The 20,764-nt window shown below is 39.6% G+C and overlaps 1 protein-coding gene across 4 annotated transcripts in view; it reads left to right on the forward strand.

Annotated features, from left to right (window-relative positions):
- The window catches only part of TASP1 (taspase 1), a 186,216-nt gene that overhangs the window by 2,875 nt on the left and 162,577 nt on the right, over nt 1–20,764 (forward strand). For all 4 annotated transcript variants that reach the window (XM_067565290.1, XM_067565293.1, XM_067565291.1 and 1 more), the window contains exons 2-4: nt 7,611–7,829; nt 11,264–11,331; nt 14,660–14,728. In XM_067565290.1, coding sequence (XP_067421391.1) covers nt 7,685–7,829; nt 11,264–11,331; nt 14,660–14,728 — 282 coding nt within the window. In that variant the 5' untranslated portion in view covers nt 7,611–7,684. The remainder of the gene's footprint in view (nt 1–7,610; nt 7,830–11,263; nt 11,332–14,659; nt 14,729–20,764) is intronic.

Here is a 20,764-nt window from a genome sequence, read left to right on the forward strand (position 1 = left end):
AAGAGAGGGTAAGTATCAGTCTTGTTAGCAGTGAGAACAATGCCAGCGAGGTCAGTAGGGTTAAGCATGTTGTATGGTAATGGTGAACCTAGCCCAGAGTTTCATTCTTAGTCCTAAAATTTTGCAATTTTAAATGCATTAGTGCTGTATAGTTTTTGGAGTTGGAACTACAGCAATTGCTGTGTACTTAGCCAACTGCTTAACTTCGCTGAACTGCTGCCAGTTCGTAAAAGGGAAATATTTACCTTTCAGGATGGTGTGAGGTGTATATCTTTTAATACTTTGTATCTGGATAAATATATTATTATATAATAGTATTCTGATGCAGTAAAATACTTTACATTATTAAAACAATTTTAATTAACAGTGCCATAAGTTTTTTTTTCTTAATATTTAACAAAGCTTAGGAAGCAGTATGAAAATTTACTCCAACATTTAAATAAGTAGTAAAGTTCCACTGAAATGACAGGGATACTCCAACTATTGGTTAACTAGGGTGTATAAAAATAAATGATTTATTTAAACAAAAAAATTAAAATAAATCTATTTAAAATTATGACAACCTATGTTAAGTCCTGAATGTACATTAATCTGCTAATCGATAAATTTAAAGAAATGAATAAAAACTAGGTGTCAGAGGATGAGATAAACTAGTTTAAAAATCCTGAAGGTCACTGTGACCAGAAACAATCAATTCAATTAACTAATTACAGATATTTCCTTTTATTTAATAAACCAGTTAGTTTTAAATACAGAACATGTTTTGATGATAAGCTTACTTTTTTCTTATATATCCATCATACCCAAGGTAGTTTTATTTAACTAATAAAGGAATTAAATGCTGTTTTTCTGCATTTTCAATTAAACTCCAATTTTATCTTAATAAAGCTTGAAACAAATCATGAGCAAGAATTAATCTAATAAATGTATAAATCACCATTCCCTAGTATAAAAATGTAAAAATGAAGACTATAGAATGTATGTTAAGTTATATAATTGCTTAAATAAATATGTATAGGTATAGTGTATCCTCCTAGTTAGCAAAAAGCAGTACCAGATTTAGTGTTAAGGCTTATTTTTAGCTGCAAATCTACATAGCTGATCTAGTGTTTGCCAACCAGTGAGAATCCAACTTTCTTTAGGTAAATAACTAAAAGGTATGAATGCGAAACAAGACAAAAATCAATTATTTAAATCAAGGTTCCCTGCATTTTTTTTATCATGATTAAAATAGCCAATTAAATTGCTTTGTTTTAAATCAGTCCTTGCTATGGCTAACCTATAGAATTTTTTCCCGTTAGGTAGGACGATGTGATATATTGCTGCTGATGCATAATTCCATTAACAGTTGTATATTGTGAACTAAATCCCAATACAGTATCATTCTTGTGCCATTAATCTTAGGCTTTTAGTAGAAGTAATACTTATTCACGTGTCAGTGCCTTGCCCACACTAGAAAACTTGCACTGACATAACTAAATTGCTTTAAATCAATGTAGAAAATTTGCACAGATATAACTTGTCACCGTGCCTCAGTGGATCACAGCTGAGAATGCCTAATTCAGGACAGACTGCTGAGAAATAGGGCAGACTCACCCCAAATTCAGGATTGTTGTGTCATTTGATTATACCAAGCCAGTGACAAAAGTGAACTTCTATATCACCACACAGGTTAACAAGAAGTCGAAAAATGCAGTCTCCTTAGGTATTCCAGCCCTTGGCTCACAACCTAGCCACTGGACTTTATGAAGAGTGGTTACTCAAAATCAACTTAAATCAGATATAGGGTCCTTCCAATCCAAAGGGATCAGCCACTCAGCCAGGTCAACATTTAATGCAGACCTTACCCAGTAATCACACTGATGCCACTCCTTTAGTAACTAGAAACTAAAGGTTTATTAATATAAAAAGAAAGAAAAGGAGAGAGTTATTGAAAGGTTGAAGGATCGTATACATACAAGTGATTTTTAAGTGTTCATAGATCAGGAGCAGCAATGGAATAAACTGCTAGCTTGTAAAAATCTCTCTGGAATCATCCATATAAGTGGGTTGCCGACCTAGCAACAACAACACAGGGTTTTGTGGTTTTTAGGAATTTCCAGAGTTAAATCCCACCCAGCTGGCATCTCACTGATTTTTCAGTGTTTCTGGGCTCTCAGAGTGGTTTTCAGCTTTCCCACCAGAAGCTGAAACCAGCAGTGCAAAATCCGCCTTTTTTTTGTTGTTGTTTGTTTGTTTTTGTCAGGGGACTGGAACCGGAATTGCAAAAGCCACCATTTTTGTCAGGGAACCGGAACCAGAAAGTTCAAACTCCGCCATTTTGAGTGAGAGAAACCGGAACCTGAAGTTTAGAATCTGCCATTTTGAATGAGTACAGCCAGAACCAGAAATTCACTGTCAGCCATTTTTTTCACGGCGCTTGTTTTTGGCTTGTTTTGGGACATGCCCTTATGCATCTCTAGGTGACGGGCTGGCAGCTTCTTTGGTAGAAATCCAGACTAAAGAAAGAAGCAGGAAATGAAGACAAAATGGAGATGTTTCAGGAGTCTTTTATATTCTCTGTCATGTGCATGGAATTTTGCTGTCCCAAATAAAGCCCATAACCCCTGCTTGTGGAAAGTTAATGGACCAAGATGGAGTCCAGGGTCACCTGAGCATATCACAGGTCCTTACTTGGTTTGCTGACTCACAGGAGGTGGCCATTGGCCCCTTGCTGTCTGAAGCATCCTTAGGAAGAGCTGTCTGGACGGGATGAGTTTCTTCTATGGCCCACTGTGAGAGCTGAGTGGCCTTGAGGGGCCATCAACACATAGCTGTATAGCCCTAATGAAAATTTTATCTGGAGGGTGTCATACAGGAACAGACACATTTGAGATACAAGTACATAGCCAATATTCATAACTTCAGATACATTGATGATACAGGGATTTAAACAGGAGAATCATATGTAGGAAATAATTTTTCCATTGACTCTTTTCGTGATATACTTGGTACAAGATTTGTTGCAGTTGTATAACACGGGTAGCAACAATGATACAAATGGTCATCTTTTTTATATACAGCATCACCTAACTAATATAGATAAGGTGAGTATTTGCAGCTGTCTTATTTTAGTGGTGTACAAAATTAAAACAATACATTTTAGAAAACATTGTCAACAGACCTAAAACAAACAGGACTCCTAGAGATCTGCCTACTTCAGAAGCTTTAAAGTCCCCAAGAGAAACAACTTCAAAGAAATGTACTCTCTCCCAATTTATTACACATTGTTCATTCAGCATCTCTATAGAAAATAGCCTGTGGTGGGGGAAGGGGTGAAACTGGTGAGTCATATATTGTAGTCAGAGGTTACCAAATGTGGGATCTGGACTAACGGCAAGTTATGTCAAAAACCCAAGGATCCCTTGAGGAAAGTGCTGTGCCACAAACCTGCTCCTCTTTACACCACTAGGGAACAGAGTTCAAGCTCCTCATACAAAACAGCTGTTCTAATATTGTACAGAGGCTGGGAGACAAACCACTTAGAACTTTGAAGATCAAAACCGTTTTAAACTTCACTTGGAAATCAATCTGTAGCCATTTTGGGATTATCATACTCAGATGTAATATACAGTCTGTGAAATATCTAAATAAAGGTTGCCTTAATAAGTATTAGTAGCAATATCTCTGCATGTTTTGAAAATGTAGTCCCATTTAGGGCGCATTGCAGTAGTTAAAATGAGGTGGAAAGTCAAGATGAGGTCTGGATACAAAAGAAAGTGCTGCAACCTCTATCACTGTTGTCCTGTCTAAAAGCAGTGGGGGATCCAGTAAGATTCCTGTTACAAACTTCAATGACTTCAATATGGACAAATGTAAATGTATACATCTAGGAACAAAGATATAGGCCATATTTACATGATGGGGGACTATATCCTGGGAAGCAGTGACTGAAAAAGAATGTGGTGGTGGTGGAAAATCAGCTGAATGTGAGCTTCCAGTGTGACACTGTGGCTAAAAAGGCTAATATGATCCTTGCATGCATAAATGGGAATTCCTGTAGGAGTAGAGAGGTTATTTTTACCTCTGTGTTTGGCACTGGTGTGGCTGCTGCTGGAGTACTGTGTCCAGTCTAGTGTCAACAATTCAAGAAGGATGTTGATAATCTGGAGTGGGTTCAGAGGAGAGCCATGAGAATGATTAAAGGATTGGAAAACATGCCTTATAGTGATAGACTCAAGGAGCTCAGTCTATTTAGTTTAATTAAGAAGATTAAAGGATTACTTGATCAATCTGTAAGAGAGAACAAATATTTGGAGAGGAATGAGCTTTTTAGTCTAGCAGACAAAGGCTATAACAAGATCCAAAGGCTAGAAATTGAAGCTAGACAAACTCAGACTGGAAATAAGGTGCAAAATTTTAACAATGAGAGTAATTAACCACTGGAACTGTTTACCCAGGGTTGTGGTTAATTCTCCATCACAGTTAATTTTTAAGTCAAGAATGGATGTCTATCTAAAACACATTTTAGTTCAAACAGGAATTAATTCAGGGAAGTTCTATGACCCATGATATACAGAAGGTCAAACTAGATGATCAAAGTGGTCCCTTCTGGCACTGGAATCTATGAAATAACAAATGCCAGGTGAATTCCCCTTATAAGCTTCTTTTGACAATGCTCACATTCCTTCTAAACTGTTTGATATTAGGTTTTTTTTTAACTGAAATCCAATACTTCAGTTATCAAGGATAATTTAATAATACTGGGTAAAACTTTCAGAAGTGCTGAAGTCTTACTGAAAATCAATGGGATTTGGGCTCCTGATCAATTAGATGTTTTTGAAAACTTCACTGTCCCTTGTGAACCTTCAGGAGGTAGAAGTGACATTATTCAAAGTATTTTCTTTTCAGACTAGATGACCTAAGAGTCTCTTCTGGCCTTACAATCTGACACACAGTATGTTTACAAGGGAAGCCGCCATGTCTAGTGATCATCTTGCAGCTAAACACACCATGGAATTGAATGGTTTACAAGATTGACAGTAATAACAATACCTAGCTCTTGTTTTAATTCAAGCCACCTGAGTTGGTAGCTACCATATGATGGCTGCTTAGTAGCTAATGAGTTGATTGTAGGTAAGTGTCCAGATGATTAGCACCATCACTAATGGTATCCTGATGGTCCACTTCCTTAGAAAGGTTGAGGATTGAATGTGTGTGTGCAATTTCTCTCTCTATAGCGCTGGCCTTCAGTTTTCATGGAATAAAGAAGTATGTCCTACATCTTTGCTCTGGATTGTGTTTTTATGTCTTGAAAAACTTTTATCTCGAAAACAATTTTGTCCAAACATCAACTTTCCTTTGCTCTGTGGCTTAAACCCTGCACATTTTTTTCACTTTAAAGGCTGATTCTGCCATCTTTATTCACTTTAGTAATATGTAGGCTGCAAGTAGTCCCATTTAAGTCAATATGAGTGTATACATACATCATATTGAGCTGTAATTATTCTTTCCACTCCCGTTCCAAAGCTACAAGTTCATCTGAGTTGTGTACAGAAATAGCCTTGTTGCATATACTAGATATATCTTCCACCTTTTGAACTACCCACTGTTTTAAATTAAATTGTTTGAGAGATGTTGCCCCTTGATTAATATGTACAGTGCTTTGCAGATGTAAAGCAATAAGTGTTGATTAACTCTGATGTTCTGTGCCTGACTCCTGAAAACTACTTCATGCTGTCAGTGGAAGCTCATTGCAAGCGTGTACTTCAGACACTAGGTATCTAAACAACCGTTTTAAATTTTCCATAATCATTCTGTAAGCATCAAAACTTTATTAATCTCCTGAAATTGCAAAAAGTAGCCAACACTAGGTTCTTCCAAACTGGGTGAACCTAGAGATCCTGCTGTATGTTAACAACTAAGACTTGATCTACAATTAAAATTAAGGTCAACATAGCTACGTTGCAAAGGGGCATGAAAAAGCCACATCCCTGAATGACATAGCTATGCTGACCTAACACCCGGTGTAAGTGTAGCTAGGTCAGTGGAAGAATGCTTCCATTGACCTAGCTACCATCACCTGGGGAGTTGATGTTCCTGCATCAATGGAAAAAATCCCTTCAGTCAGTGTAGACTGAGTCTACGCTATGGGGTTATTCCAGCGTAGCCACAGAGCCATAGCTGTGCCAGTGTAAACCATGTCTGCACTATGTGGACTAACTGTGGTGGCCCGTCTTGCTGTCACGTTTTTTGTTCGTATCTTGGCCTCATGGGAACAGAAAGTTTTCGTGGAATATAACTGAGGATAAAAATAGGTGGAAAATTTTTATTATGGTATCTTTAAATTACTGGTTCTCGGGAGCTCTCACTTAACAGAACTGTACCTCCATCCTTTTCGGTAACACAGTTACACTTCTTATACTCCATAACTTTCTGTTTACAAGTAAATTGCATTTTCTTACCTTTCTATCTTGCTACTACTGAACTGTATGTAAGCACTTTCATTGCATACTACCTTAAATAAAAACTCAAGTATTTTTATTTGATACACAACTTGGTATCTGTTAAGATTGCTGTATACATCACTTACCTGATACAACCTCAAAAAGCAAGGAGAGGGTAGGCTGTCTAATGGTACATATCGTTTAGTCTTACCACTAGAGGGGCACATCCCCTATACACCACAGCCAATGCATCTCAAACATATCTCTGCCTTAGTCAGAATGCCAGTCTTCCAATACCCTCTTCCCTAAACTTCCGCCACCAGAGACCTGGCTGTTCTTCCGACTATCCTTTGCTGTACATTTCTGGGAAACCACACCCAAGTTTATGAAAGGAGGTGTTGAAAGGGTGTCCTAACGCTATCAAAGCAGACTTAAGGCTTTGGTGTATGGAGGTTGTGATATTTGTGAAGTCTGGATCTTTAGGGGGAAGAGAAGAGGGTATCTACTGTGTTTTGAGGCTTTGTCATGCATGTTATGTACCACCCTTAACTGATATTTAACACTTTATCAATTTTTCCAGTCCTTTCATTCCTGAAAAGATCTCAGCAACAGCCGTTCTTCATTTCATGACACAGTTTCTTTATGAAAATGCCTCACCAGTGTAGCAGCCAGGAACTTTGACAAAAGTCCCTAGTTTTTATGAATGTGTTTTATTTGCTATCTAATATTTTCTTCAGAACCATAAATGCTAGAAATACTTCCTTATAAAACAAAGGTTGAGATTCTGGGGTGAGCAGATATGTTATGGATATAATGTCAAATAAAAAGATCATAAACTTAAAGTAACTTTCCCTTTGCTAAAATATACAATAATCAAACTTCAAATAGCAAATCAGTAACTTAGATAGGCTAGAAAAATTGTTAGATTCAAAGTAAACTTAAAAGGCCTACTTCTAACTAATTTATGATGATAAATTTATGTAAGTAATTGAACAAGTCCATTTTTACTCACATTATGTGCTGTAAGATGGAAGATACAAAACTTGAATCCCTGCTTCAGTGGAAAAACAACCTAATTTTAACATGGATGTCCTGCTGTTTTTCATAAAATGCTTTTTGCATAAATTGCCTGAACTGTGTTCAGTGGAAAGAAGTACATAACATTTGCATATGGTTTTACTTTAGGGTGAGACCTCTCCAGAGTTTACTTTTGGATGAAAGCATGCTCTCTTTCCAGTAGAAGATGGTGACCCTGGAACATGATCATGGAGAAGGGGATGAGTTCAGTAGAAGTGTTACCTTCCAAATCATCCCAGGTTACTGCTGTAAAGGTGATGGTAAAGGAGCATGAAACAAAACAGATCCAAAAAGGGAAACGAGTGGGATTTGTGCTTGTACATGCAGGTAAGATTCCAGAAATTTGAGAACTGAAACACAAGTGCAGAATTAGATATGGAGGAAACTAGTAAGTTCACCGAATGGCTTGCATTTTGGCAACATCTTAGTGCAGAGAACACAACTGGCAGTTTCATTGGTTGAAAGATCTCAGACACTGATGACTCCAGGCCCAAAATTTAGGTAACTTTAGAGGGTTTACAAATGCTGAGATGAACTGAGGTGGGTTTTTTTTTCTTTGTAATAAAATCCTAAGTGAGTTATGAAAACTTAACCTCTGTAGCTGTTTCTGCTTTGTGTGGGAACCCTAATGTTAACATTAGCATTGTCCTCCAGGATCCATGTGCAGAGGAGACTCCTCAAAGTAATTTCTTCTTTTCTGTGACAGGAGAAGCATGCGACATCTGTGTCCGATTTTAATTAATGCCTCAAGGAAGTTCTTAAGCCACTACCTTTTAAAATTTGGAGCTGGCAGGCTAGCTCTAGATCTTGTAGAACCCTCTCTGAAATCGGTTTGGGAGTCTCAACCAGTCCTCAGTAACTCACAGATTTTGGATACCTGAGTGGGGGATTTTGCTAGTGGTCAGGCTGCAGGAAGCAGAATTGTTTTCTCGGGCATAGGGTGGGGGACTAGAGTGCCAGCTAGTCTGTGATGGGTAATGATGGAGCAGAACTAAAACATGGCTTTTGTCCTATAATATGGAAAACCATGAACACTGTAATTGAGGATGAGCGCTTCAATTCTAATCCTTCGTTTTTTCTAGTTGCTTGTAACTTTTTGAAATTCCTTTTTGGCCTGACTTCCCGTGCTTGGTCTTGGTACAAGAGCGAACTTTAGTACTTTTAGCTAGGCTTGAACAAAAGCTATGCAGTTACTCTTAAAAATAGTAGTGTGTGGCACACCAGTGTTTCTGGCTCAGTGCAGTCTTTTTTCTTTCCTTCATGTTTGCTGAATTTAAATTAGGGCGGGATTGGAGAAGGAGGGACTTTTGGAGGATAGTCAAAGGTGGAAGGAGCGTTTCCTATTCTTCTGTCATCCAGCATGCAGAGGGTTTCAGGCCAGTTTGTTGGTGCTTATCCATGTTATGAGATATCTCCTCCTCCGCCACAAGTTACTTATGCAATTTCACTACCCATACAGCTAGGGCTGGCATTGGGCTATGGGAAAGAGCTACATGACTTGTCTTGTGCACTTACTTTCTATCATGCTCTGTCAACACTACTTAGTTGATAGAATGCAAGGGGGCATCTGGTGGGTCATATCATGCTGTCTGAGAGAGTAGCTAAATTATGGGTCTTAGGACCCTATGCATATGTAGGCAGTGGGGTAAGGGAGCAGTTTGCTCCTTGTTTCTCTCTCTTCCCTGTTTCTTCCCTCGCTGCTGCTGTGACTCCTGCTTTCAATCCTGTTGTGCATGTTCCTGCCCTAGTTTCAAAGCAGCTCCTTTTCCCCATCACATGCACAGTACTCTGATCCAGGCTGGAAAGGCAATGCTTAAAGGGGCTGTGTATTCAGCTTCAGAGACTATTGCAGCTGTACTGCCTCAGAGCTGAGCACTCTGCAGTTCTCGCTTGGTGTCCCTCATACCAGCTCCAGTCGCTTCAGCTAACTGCCCTTACAGCACCCAGAAATTTACTGTTTCTTCTGTGACCTAATCCCACAATGCTTTGTGGCTACAAAGGATTGTAGAGTATGTGCATAATGGGATGACTCTGAGTCGCAGCAGAAATGCCTTAAATTATTTTGCTACCTGATGATATGGTGTGTTCTCTCAGGCACAAGTGGTATTTAGGTCTTCCTTAGCAGGGTTTGACATCCTGCCTGATTGCCTTGGTTGATGCTTTATTCTTATGTTGTGAGGTTAAGGGAGAATTTTTCCTGAAGTGTGTGGGTCCAACTTATTAAAAGAAAGGAGGTGAGCTTGAGATGTGTGAAGGAAAGGGGAGAACTTAAGGATGTTAGGACTGAGGAAACACTAGATTTTTGTATACCAAGATTTTTCAGACTTGTAATTACCTGCGTTTGCAGCTATACCAGTTGTCCCTTCCATCTCTGTTGATGCTGCACCCACTGGGAAATTAAGTGTCCAAAAACTTCTAGTATTGTCAATGGTTTAGAGAAAAAAATGCATTTAGTTCCTTGCAACTGAAAGAAATCTTGTTAATTATAGTGGCAGGTTTGTATTTAGCATTTGTTTCCTGATAATAGTATGAAGTAAATTATTTGTATTACCCTAGCTCCTACTAGCCCCATTTGGGATCAGGATCCCATTGAAATAGTGCCATAGAAACACGTAACACAGACTTACCGTACCCCCAAGAGCCTACAGTCTTATATCTGAAGCTGATTAAAGCTGTCTGGTGATGCTTAAAATGCCTGAGGAGCTAAAAATTGCAATGTGTGGGGGTTTTTTTTAAAAAAGAGTGAGACCTTTAAGATGAACAAATATGTGATAGAAGCTTTGCTCTGAGTCAGTGTTTAAAGACCCTACTTGTACTGTTTTAAGAATAAATGGACATGTTTAATATGCTAGTGCTTTTTGTGTATTTCTTTCTCTGTTGGTGTTAGTTTAGTTTCTCATAAACTAAACTGACTGTTTAAAAGATGCTTGAGCACAGACAACACTGAAGACAAGGAAGAGGGAGCTGGGATGAATATCACAAGTAAGAAAAAGGCAATTTGCTAGTATTAAATGTTAAATTACTACAAGCCTATGGTTTCTGTTGCTCATAGTAGTTCTAGCGGTTTTCTAGAGCTAAAATTATTAGTCTATGGAGACAGGAAAGAGTGGCAAAAAGTTAAGGTATGGGCAGAGAGATTCTTGGAGTCAGTTTGGGGAAGCAAAGAACAGGAATAAAATGGAGATTGAAAATGAAATCAGTAAAGACCTATTTCAGGTAATATTTCTTGAGAAACTGGCTCTTGCAGTTACAGAGCAGAAGCAGTAGTTTTAAAAAAAGCTAGTGCACGTATCAAAGTGAAAGGAGTCATAAGGAGGACCAACTCACGTGATCAAAGGTACAAAAAAAGAAATGGAGCATGACTCTTAAAACCATAGCAGTATTTTTTTATGCCTTAAAACTGCCATTTCTGAAATTCTTGAGGAACAGGCAAACCTGGAATCTCCCTATGAATATTTTAGAGGGGCAGGATATCTATGTAAAATACTGGGACTTGTACCTGTCCACTTATATCAATAATGTAGAAGACGACTGTCAATGGCTGTACTAGCTTAATTTTGAAATGCTTGGAAGTGTTAATCTGTGATGGAAGGAGATCAGTTTCCTCTGTTTTACAGAATGACATGGAGTTGTGTACATCAGGGTTAAGATGTGGTTGTCAGACCATATTGTAATTCCTGGTGAAAACCACTACTCCAATATATTAGTTTGAATGCTTACCATAAGCTCTACCTAACTTTGTTTTTCTGTCTTAATCATAGGTGCAGGTTATCATTCTGAATCCAAAGCTAAAGAATATAAACATGTTTGCAAAAGAGCCTGTCAAAAGGTATGACTTCACCAGTTCCAAACATTTTTCATTTCTCTTTAGGGGATCAGCAGGCTTCTAAGCAATTTGAGTTTACTACGGTTCAGTTTATAAAAGTTTTTTGGGAGTCTCTAAAGTTTCGATCAGTTTTGTGAGAGTTTTGGATGTTATTGAGAAAGTGCATAAAGTGTTTGTGTTCTGCATGAAGTGTTTATTTTGGGATTCGTTAACATTATCCCCTGGATATAAATTGATCCATCCACAATTATGTACTGAGGGGGTTTACATTTCTGTGGACAAAAAAGAAATAGCAACCAAAACAGCAACAGCTATGCACTCCATAAGGAAAGAATTGTAAAACTTCAAGAGAACTGTGATTGAATAACAGATAAATAAATATTGCATGATCCCACAAAGGATTATGGTCTGTACTATACCTATACCACTTGCACAGAAACTACTTTCACATTCTGTCTCTTTCAGGGGGCTACAATACATGTGAATTATTAAAGGAAAAGAGTGATGTTCTCTACTCATGCAACAATTTTTATTCCAGGGCTTCTCCAGATACACATACAAATTGTGTTTCCATTTCATATTCCAAATCGTGTTTCCATGGTATCCCTTCTTGCTGCTTGAAAGCTGGCTGACAGTCACTGGTCAGGACAATCTACACATACTTGTGGCCAGAAACAACAGTTTATTATGGAAGGTCCAGCCATCTATAGACATCTGGCTGGCCTGGATATTTAAATGGGGATTTGGTAGTGGATTTTATTGCTTTTCTCAATAAGGACGTCAGAAGTTGTCATTTGACCAAGATGCTACAGCAAGTCTGTGGCAGAATTTGGAATAAAACATGGGAGGAATTCATTAATTCTTCCTGTTAAGTTTAGGACAGAAATGGAAGGATAAATTAATGTAATTTTTCTCTTGGTTAGTCCAACAGCTGCAAATTGAATATTGTTAAAGAATAGATGTATTGATTTAACTCAGTAAGTGTGTGAATGAGAACAAGTTATAGGTGGTAGTGCATCTGCTCATTCTAGCTGTAACTTTGTCTATTTTTGTGTCATAGATAAAGTGCTGTGAAACTGATACTGGTGTCTGATCGTAAAGGCAGTAAGACTCTTGTGCTGAATATGAATTATACAATATGTGAAATAAGAATATGGATTCAAGACTCTTACAATTAGACCTGTTCCAAAGCTGCCACTTTCAGAGGACATAACTATTAAATATATTAAAGCCAGTTGTTTGTTTGTTGCCATTTCCAATACATTTAGAGTCCTAGCATGCAGCCTTGTTTATAGAGCTGGTTGCAAAATGGAATTTTTCATCTTGCAAAACATTTCAGATTTTTGAAGAACATTTTCATCTGAAATTGAGATGATGAAAACTAAAAAACTAAATTTTTCATGGGAGACAAAATTGTGAAACTCCACTGCAGGAGAACTGAAATGGAATTTTTCAGCTTTCTCCTTGGGGAGTCTCAGCTGGCTGGTCTGCCTAGCTTTCATAATGATATTTGATAGAATCAGCACATTGCTGTGGAATATCTTGGTTCTTTCAAATCAGTATGTTCCATTGGAAAATTTTTGACCAACTCCGCTCAAGCTTAAGTTGATTCTTTGATCTAGTTTCTAAAAAGTGTGTTACCTTAGAATGTATACATCTTTAATATCTTATGGGGCTGATTGGATTCATGTTTTTTCCTAGTGTATCTTAATGCTTATTTAATGAAATGCTGTGTATTTACAGTTTGGCTTAGATGTGATTTTAACATAACCATTCAAATGGGAAGCTTGAGGGCTAGTTAAATGGGTATATAGAAAACTCCATTTACTATTGACCTATATGTTAAATGGCTTGTAAATTATTGCTGGTGTAGAGACTATTGGATTCTTTTGTAAAAAGTCTTTGTTGAAATTGGAAGTAATTTGCAAAATATCTGAATACTTGCAGACATACAATCAGGGAAAAGTGATTTTATGGTATTATCTCCTTTAAAAATAACCCTAACTGCTTTTCGATGGAAGATTATTTATATAATCTGTATTCATAATAGTAATTTATGGCTGAGTTTTACAGGAAAGTTTGAAGGAGTGGGTGTCCAAGTCTTATAAGCTTACTTGACTATCGCACCCATCATTTCGTTTTGTAACTAACAGAGCTTCAAAGCATCCAATAGCAGTACAGTTTGAGTAGTTTAGCATTGAACTTCAGCCCTACTGGTATCTCTATTTTGTGATACTACTTTTTCACTTGCTTGAGTGTTACATTTGCTTGCTGTTGAGGATAATGCTAATTGTAACTTGAGAGATTCCATTTGGTTCCTTTAGCTAGAGGGACAACATAAATGTTTGAGTAAGAACAAATAGTCTAAGATTCGTGTTGCAACTAAGAATGCAGCCCTGGTTGGTTCCTGTGAGTTCACTGAGGGAATTTGCTGTGAGCAGGAGTTTGTTCTATGTGTTTGTTCAGCATGGATCTGGGAAATTACTACTCGGCTCCAAAAGTTTATACTTTTTTAGTGCCAAACTTGAAGATCATCTCTTGTTTGCTTTGCATTTAGATTGCTAGGCATGGCAGAATTTATCTTTAATTTTTAATAATTTCAGCAATATTGATTTTTAAGCATTTTTAAATTTTTGTTTATAGAGTTAAATTTTCTCAATTTCAGAAAGTTGGTGGGTCAGACAATTATTTAATGATAGTAGATGGAGAGATTGAAAAAGTCAAGGCTTTGTAAATTTTCAATGTCACATGTCAAAAAATATGAAGTAAATATCCTTAAATCAAACTCTAATAAGTTTTCAAGCAACATTTTTCTTACTGTGCTTAACTGTAAATTTCAGTTATCAATGGAAATATTTTTTCATCAGTTTGTGTGTATATGTTGAAATTAATGTTTACTGACATTTAATGATTAAAAAACTAATCCTTTCAAATGTATGTATTGCTGACGTCTGGGCAAACTTACTCAATGGTAGAACTAATCATTTTAATGGTAGCAACTCTGTATGAACTATATAGTTTAGAGTTGTTTTTTGGTGTATAAGCCTTCTCATTATTAGTTCATGTGTGGCGGAAATGTATGTTACTATAAAATCCAGCCATAGAGCATTTTGCTAAGTGAAGAGTGGTTTCATGATGCCAGAAAAATTAAATCATGCATTCAAATCTTTTAAAGACTTTTTCTTTCACAATACTTTTTGTCTTATTTGTCCTCTTAGATTAGAAGTTTCTTGGGCTGGGCATTCTGTCTCACTCATTGCCAAGAAAATCATTGAAACTAGCCATATAATAATTAAATCCAAAATCATCAACTAAAAATTCTGTTTTACAGGCAATTGAAAAACTACAGGCTGGTGCTCTTGCAACTGATGCAGTGACTGCAGCACTAATTGAACTAGAGGTACTTCTTATTTTTAATTCAGGAATTAAACCCAGGGAACGTGTTGTTGCCATATATCCCATAGCTATATAAAGCTATACATTTCAATTTGTAAGTTACAGAAAATACACTCTCAGTACTTCAAATAGACCTATCTGTGCAAAAGTGCAAATTATGCTGCAATCTGCTTTTTGGCTTTTTTATTGTCTATCTTGCTACCAATGTATTAAGAGTTTAGTTGTCTTCCAGTACTCAAATTGAATAAGAATTTATTATACATCTCAGTAATAATAGGATCAAATTCGTTTTACCAGCCACAGTCTCCAATATTTAATAATACTAAAAGTAGAGTATTCCCTGAAAATGCAGGGTAGATTCTGTCTTTGGACTTATCTATTTCTGACTTTCTACTACCTTATTAGAGTACAACACACTGATGACTTCTTGGATGAAATAAATAATACTCTGATAACTTCCATTCATTAAAGTTCCCACAACACACTCATTAGATGGTCCAAATTTCAGCCTTATATTCCTGGTGAAATTTCACATTGAGTAATTACCTTCTGCTTTGCTTGATAGTAGATGGAACAAAAACAAAATTTCTACAACTTCAGTGAAAGTTACTCTTAACTTTCTCGCCTTTAAAGCTCTTGTGTAGTAGTAGTGCTGATGTAGCCATCTTTGGGGTGGCACACATATAAGGGTAAATGATATGCATATTTTTTCAGCACTTTTGGATCATTTTGGGAAGGTTCTGTATAAATGTAAAGCTAATTTGTTTCTTGTGACAGTCATGAGACCATGTTAAGGTGAACAGTTGTATTGCACTGTAGAGAAGAGGTGGCATAGGTGATAGACATTATGGCATTTACATTCTGTTTCAAAATGACATATTAATAAACTTTATAATAATTACTTGTTAACTCTGCATAACATGGCTTGCTAAACTTAAGAATTCTTTAATAGATTTTGGGTTGGGTGTGAGGATGACTGTTAGTGGATGCTTCCACAATTAGCCTTACAAGTAACTGAATTTGGCTTATAAAATATTCTGGGAACACTATCCTGTTCCTTAAAATTCTTCATTTAATATAGGATAGCAGGTCTTGGTTTAGTAAGTACTCTTAGTATCTTTCAGCATTTAAGGCAATTGAAAGAACCTGTCTCTAGGGTGTACAATGGGTTTTGCATCACCAAAGATAATGGCTTTTCTTTTAATGATCGCTTCAACTAAACAATCTTAATATTTTATTCTGTTAGCGAAGCTGTTTCATGGATGGGAGCATGGAAGTACAGTACTGTGAGAGTGAGGGAAAACTCATAAAACTGTGGTGATGTGCACTGGAGGATACAAATTAAATTTACTCTTTTTTGTATTAGAGTTAATTGCTGCTCAGCATTCAATTTAGACTTGTATGTATTAGCAAGATAAACTAAATTTAACATTTTCTAGTTTATCTGTTTAAGTTACTTAGGAGGTAAAGGTTTAACAAAAAAAATATAAGTACATCGCAGGACACACAACTGCTTAAATGAATGTAACTTGTTAACAGAGAAACTTAAATAAATTTAGGAGGCATTAACTCTTGACTCTGTTGCTGATGGTTCTCAGCTAGACCAGTGTTCCAGTCCATATGTCTTTAACGTGCTCAGATATGAGCATAGAAATGGGCTGTTTGGAGGAGCTTGGCTTGTTGTATTAGGAGTATGTTGTATCCGGTTATGAGCAGTTCTTACTGGCTCCCAGTGAATTCTGGTTATTTTCTTCTGGTAACATGAGCTACTGTATATAGAACAATATAGAAAATGCAATTCATGTCTAAAATTGGTGGTGGTGAATGGAAAATAAAGGGTCCTGACTCCTTACAGTTGTGGGGATACTAGTAGCTGTTTGTGTGGGGTGTCTGGAAGGCCATATCAATCTTGTATTCACATTGTGCCACCCTTACTTACACTGAGTAACTTCTGACAGATCAAGTAGTCAAGACTACTTACAAAGTAAGATGAGTAAAGATGGCAGAATCTGGCCCCAAATGGGGACATGTTGTAGCAAGACTGGCCCAGTTTCTCTTACTCCCTTATGGCAGCAGTTGCAGCCAAGATGAGAAGCAGGGATTCCTCCTCTCTCCTAGAAGTCACAACTTCTTCTCCCACCTCGCTTATCATGGGAAGATGTTAAATGTTGCACTAGAAGGAGATTGATATATTTGGGAATTAATTTCTGTATTCCAAGAGGAGTAACAGCAGAATTTGCTTATATGTCTTGTCTGGACAAGGGCAAGAGGTACATGTCCAAACATGTTAGCCAACATGTTCTAACTATCGTGTTTAACAAGGCGGTGTGTATTTTTACAGGTGCTAGGCTGACTGAGTTAAAGCCAAAGCTCCCCATAGGCTTTAACTTGACAAGCCTAGCACATACTACAGGCAGTGTTACTTGTCTACATGAGATTGTTAAAACATATTGGCTAATACAATAAACTCTGTGCAGTGGCAGTTTGACATGCTTTTATCACATTCAAGAAATACTTGCAAGGTAAAATATGGCTAGTGAATCTATTTAGATCTAACATCCTTGTCAGGTCCCCTTTATTGTTTCTGGTGTAAATGCTTCATTGAGCATCCTTCCCTTCTCCCTCTCCCGCAGAAGAGAGTCTTATTTTTATCTGCAATTTCCATCAAGAAGTTCTTCTCCCACTTTATATATTTTTATCATGATTGTTTTTTATTTTGTTTTTTTGTTGTTTCAGAAGCTCTAACTTTTTTAAGACTGTTTTTTTAAGGTACCATGAGTTATTTCTATCAACTACCCAGTTTTCCCTTTTTGTCTTGCTAGACTTCCCATGATACAGCAATGTATTTCATATTAGGATTCTGTATTCACGCCACTCACCACAGTATTTTCATATTTGTGAACTCTAGCTGTTTAGTGTTTATTTTCCTGTGTTCTGAGGTATAATTCTAGTCTATATAGGGTAACACACCACTCTCATCAGCACAGTATCTGAGTGTCTTCCAGTAGTGCAATAAGTGATGTGACTAATGTCTTTCATGCATGTTTCATTCTCTGTCATCCTCTCCCCAACCGGAGATTTATGTGCAGCGTAGTGCTTTGCTTTCTTAGGGTTTTCTATTGGGTTTCTTGTTTTAATGTATATTCTCCTGCATGATTATGTTGTAGAAGGCAAGATCAGAAGTTCATCTTGGACATGGAGGGTAAGGAGGAGTAATAGGAGTGAGTGAGTGTAGTGAGGTTTGTGATGGTCCTTACTTCCTATAGAGTTTGTTTCACAGTCTTGTTCTAGCACCCAACTAAGGATGTGTATCCTTCACACATAAGCTTTATCCTTAAGATAGAAAGTTCCATTTTGCTTGATAAGCAGAGTAATCTACTACAATTTTCCTGCTGGTGTTTATTCAGTGTTTTAGATATGTTCGACTCAAGTCCATTGAGTGTCTTAAAGATAATGACCAAGACCTTGAACTTCATTTGATATTCTATGGGAAACCAGTGTACAGAATGAAGGACGTTTATGATGTGCCTGTGGTAGCCTTTGTTCCCGAAGGGGAGTGGTACAGGATTCTGGACTAACTGCAGTTTCCTAAGAGCTGATGGCTTAATACCGAGGTATATTGTTCTGTAAAAGAGTTTTTCTGAATAGAATGCCAACTTTAAACATAATAAATTTAAAAAAAATCCATTTTAGTTACTTCATCTGCCCCTGAGAACCCTGCCAGTTTTTGTAATCTTTGGAACCAAATCTTCATTTAAAAAAAGAGGTTCTCTCTTCGAGTGATTGCTCATATGCATTCCAATTTAGGTGTGTGCGCGCCCTGTGCACAGATTCCCAGAACTTTTTTTTCCTTAGCATGCCTGCAGGGCCGGCCGGCGCCCCCTGGAGTGCCGCGCTCATGTCGCGGTATATAGGGTGATCCGGCCCCGCGGGTCCCCAGTTCCTTCTTTCCGCCTCTAACGGTTGCTGGAACTTCTGCCCCTTGCTATTGCAAGCAGCAGTCCTTAGCCTCTTCGTTCTAGTTAGAGATCTAGAATTGTTAGTTAGTTAGTTGTTATTCAAACAGTTATTTAGATAGCTGTTGTGGTGTCAAGTGCCCTCAGGGGCTCTGCAGGAGCCATGCCGGGCTCCCCTGGCTTCAAGAGCTGTTCCCTATGCTCAAAGCAATTCGCAGTAAGTGATCCTCATGACCGCTGCCTCCGTTGTCTTGGAGAGCAGCACTGCAAAGAAAAATGTAGGATCTGCAAATCCTTCAAGCCCCGTACCCAAAAAGAAAGGGACGCAAGGCTGAAGGTGCTGCTCATGGAGTCTGCGCTCCATCCGGCATCCGAGCCATTGAGATCCCCGGCACCGAGTGGACGCTCGGTGCAAAGCGCATCGCCGGCACCGACATTGGCACTGAAGACTTCGGTGCCGAAGAAGACAAAGCGGTCTGGCACCGCCTCCATGGACTCTTCCCTGCAACCAGTGAAGCAGGGAGAAGGACAGGAGACAACCCAGCTATGTGCCGTGGAGGTTCCTCCGGCACCAGTGTCTCCTTGTAGGGAGCCTCCCCCGACTCCTGGGAGGTGGGGGAGTGCCCCTACAAGGGCCATCGACGCCGGAGGCGTTCATCGCGGCAAGGGCCCTTATGGCCTTGCCCACGCCTCCGTCCCCCCCTCGGCCGAGAGGCACGGGTAGCCCCGGTGGGTGGAGGAAGCAACGCTCCCAATCCTCACCCAGATGGCCACGGAGGGTGGAGAGTGCATCCCCTCCGAGCTCCGACTCACTGTCGTCGAGCACCTCGGCACCGGGGGCGTTCAAGAGGTCCTAAGAGCCGGCGCAGGAGTGTCAGCGTGAACTCCGACACCACCCGCAGCTTGGGCTCGAGCTCTCCGGTGCGGGGGACGTCGCGGCACTGCAACCGCTCGCCAGTAGGCAGTCCGGTGGCACCGAGCAGCGACGTCCTGGAGGCTCCCCTCACCTCGGCACCAACTGCAGCGGCACCGTCTATTCCGGCACCAACTGCAGTACAGACGATGCCGGGACCGATAATGATGCCGGCTCCTACAGAGGCGTCACACATCTCCCTGGCGTGGTCCACGCCATCGATGCACCCAGCTCCATTGGGGACCCAGGCACCGACGGGCCAGATCTTGGCGCCTCCAGGGTTACCGGCACCGCTGGCACCGCTGTATTCGGCACCGCCGGCACCGATGTATTCGGCACTGGCGACTACGGCACTGACTGCCTCGGCACCGGGCTTTGCGGCACTGGGAAAACCAGCACGTTCCCGTTCAACCTCAATGGCACGCAGCCGCAGAAGCTGTCACTCCCGATCTCGTAGTGGGAAGCGTCGCTACAAACGGTCGGGGCGCAGACACAGGAGGTCCACCAATTCCTCCAGTCGGTCTTCCTCTAGAAGGCACCGCAGGCATCGGCACCGGTCCTCCTCTTCTTCCCAGAGCTGCTCCCCGCCGAAAGGTCTCAAGTGACGGTCTGCGGGCTCAGGCCACAGGGGCCACCTTGTGGACACCCAGCAGTTACCTATGCCAGGGTGGCCGCAAGGGCCATGGCATTGGCCATACTGGGGACCTTGGACTGCGCAGCCAGGACAGGGTGCTGAGTCTCTCCACTCGGGTGTGGTGCAGCCTCCACCTCCTCCAACACAACTGCCTCCACAAATCCCCTCTGATAGGGAGTCAGACCCGGAGGAAGGTCCCTCCACAGGGCCCGTCCCCCTGTCCTCCTCTTCATCCCTGGATGAAGGGACTTCCAGGGACCATAAGACGCTCCTTTTTGATTTCCGGGCGCACCAAGATCTCCTTAAGCGGGTAGCTACCAACTTGGGGTTACCGCTTAAGGAGATGTTGGAGGAGGATGATCCCCTCTTTGGCCCTTCGGGGTCCTCAGGCCCTTCTCGAGTGGCCCTCCCCGTCCACGAAAGGGTAATGAAAATTGTTAAGGCCCTTTGGCAAACACCTTCCTCTGTTTCCCCAACATCAAAGGGAACAGAAAGGAAGTATTATGTGCCGAAGGAAAACTTTGAGTTCATGTATAA

The sequence above is a fragment of the Emydura macquarii genome, unplaced genomic scaffold (genome assembly GCF_026122565.2).
Source record: "Emydura macquarii macquarii isolate MOO-44397 ecotype Brisbane River unplaced genomic scaffold, CSIRO-AGI_Emac_v2 contig_2676, whole genome shotgun sequence".
NCBI classification, from domain to species: domain Eukaryota; kingdom Metazoa; phylum Chordata; order Testudines; family Chelidae; genus Emydura; species Emydura macquarii.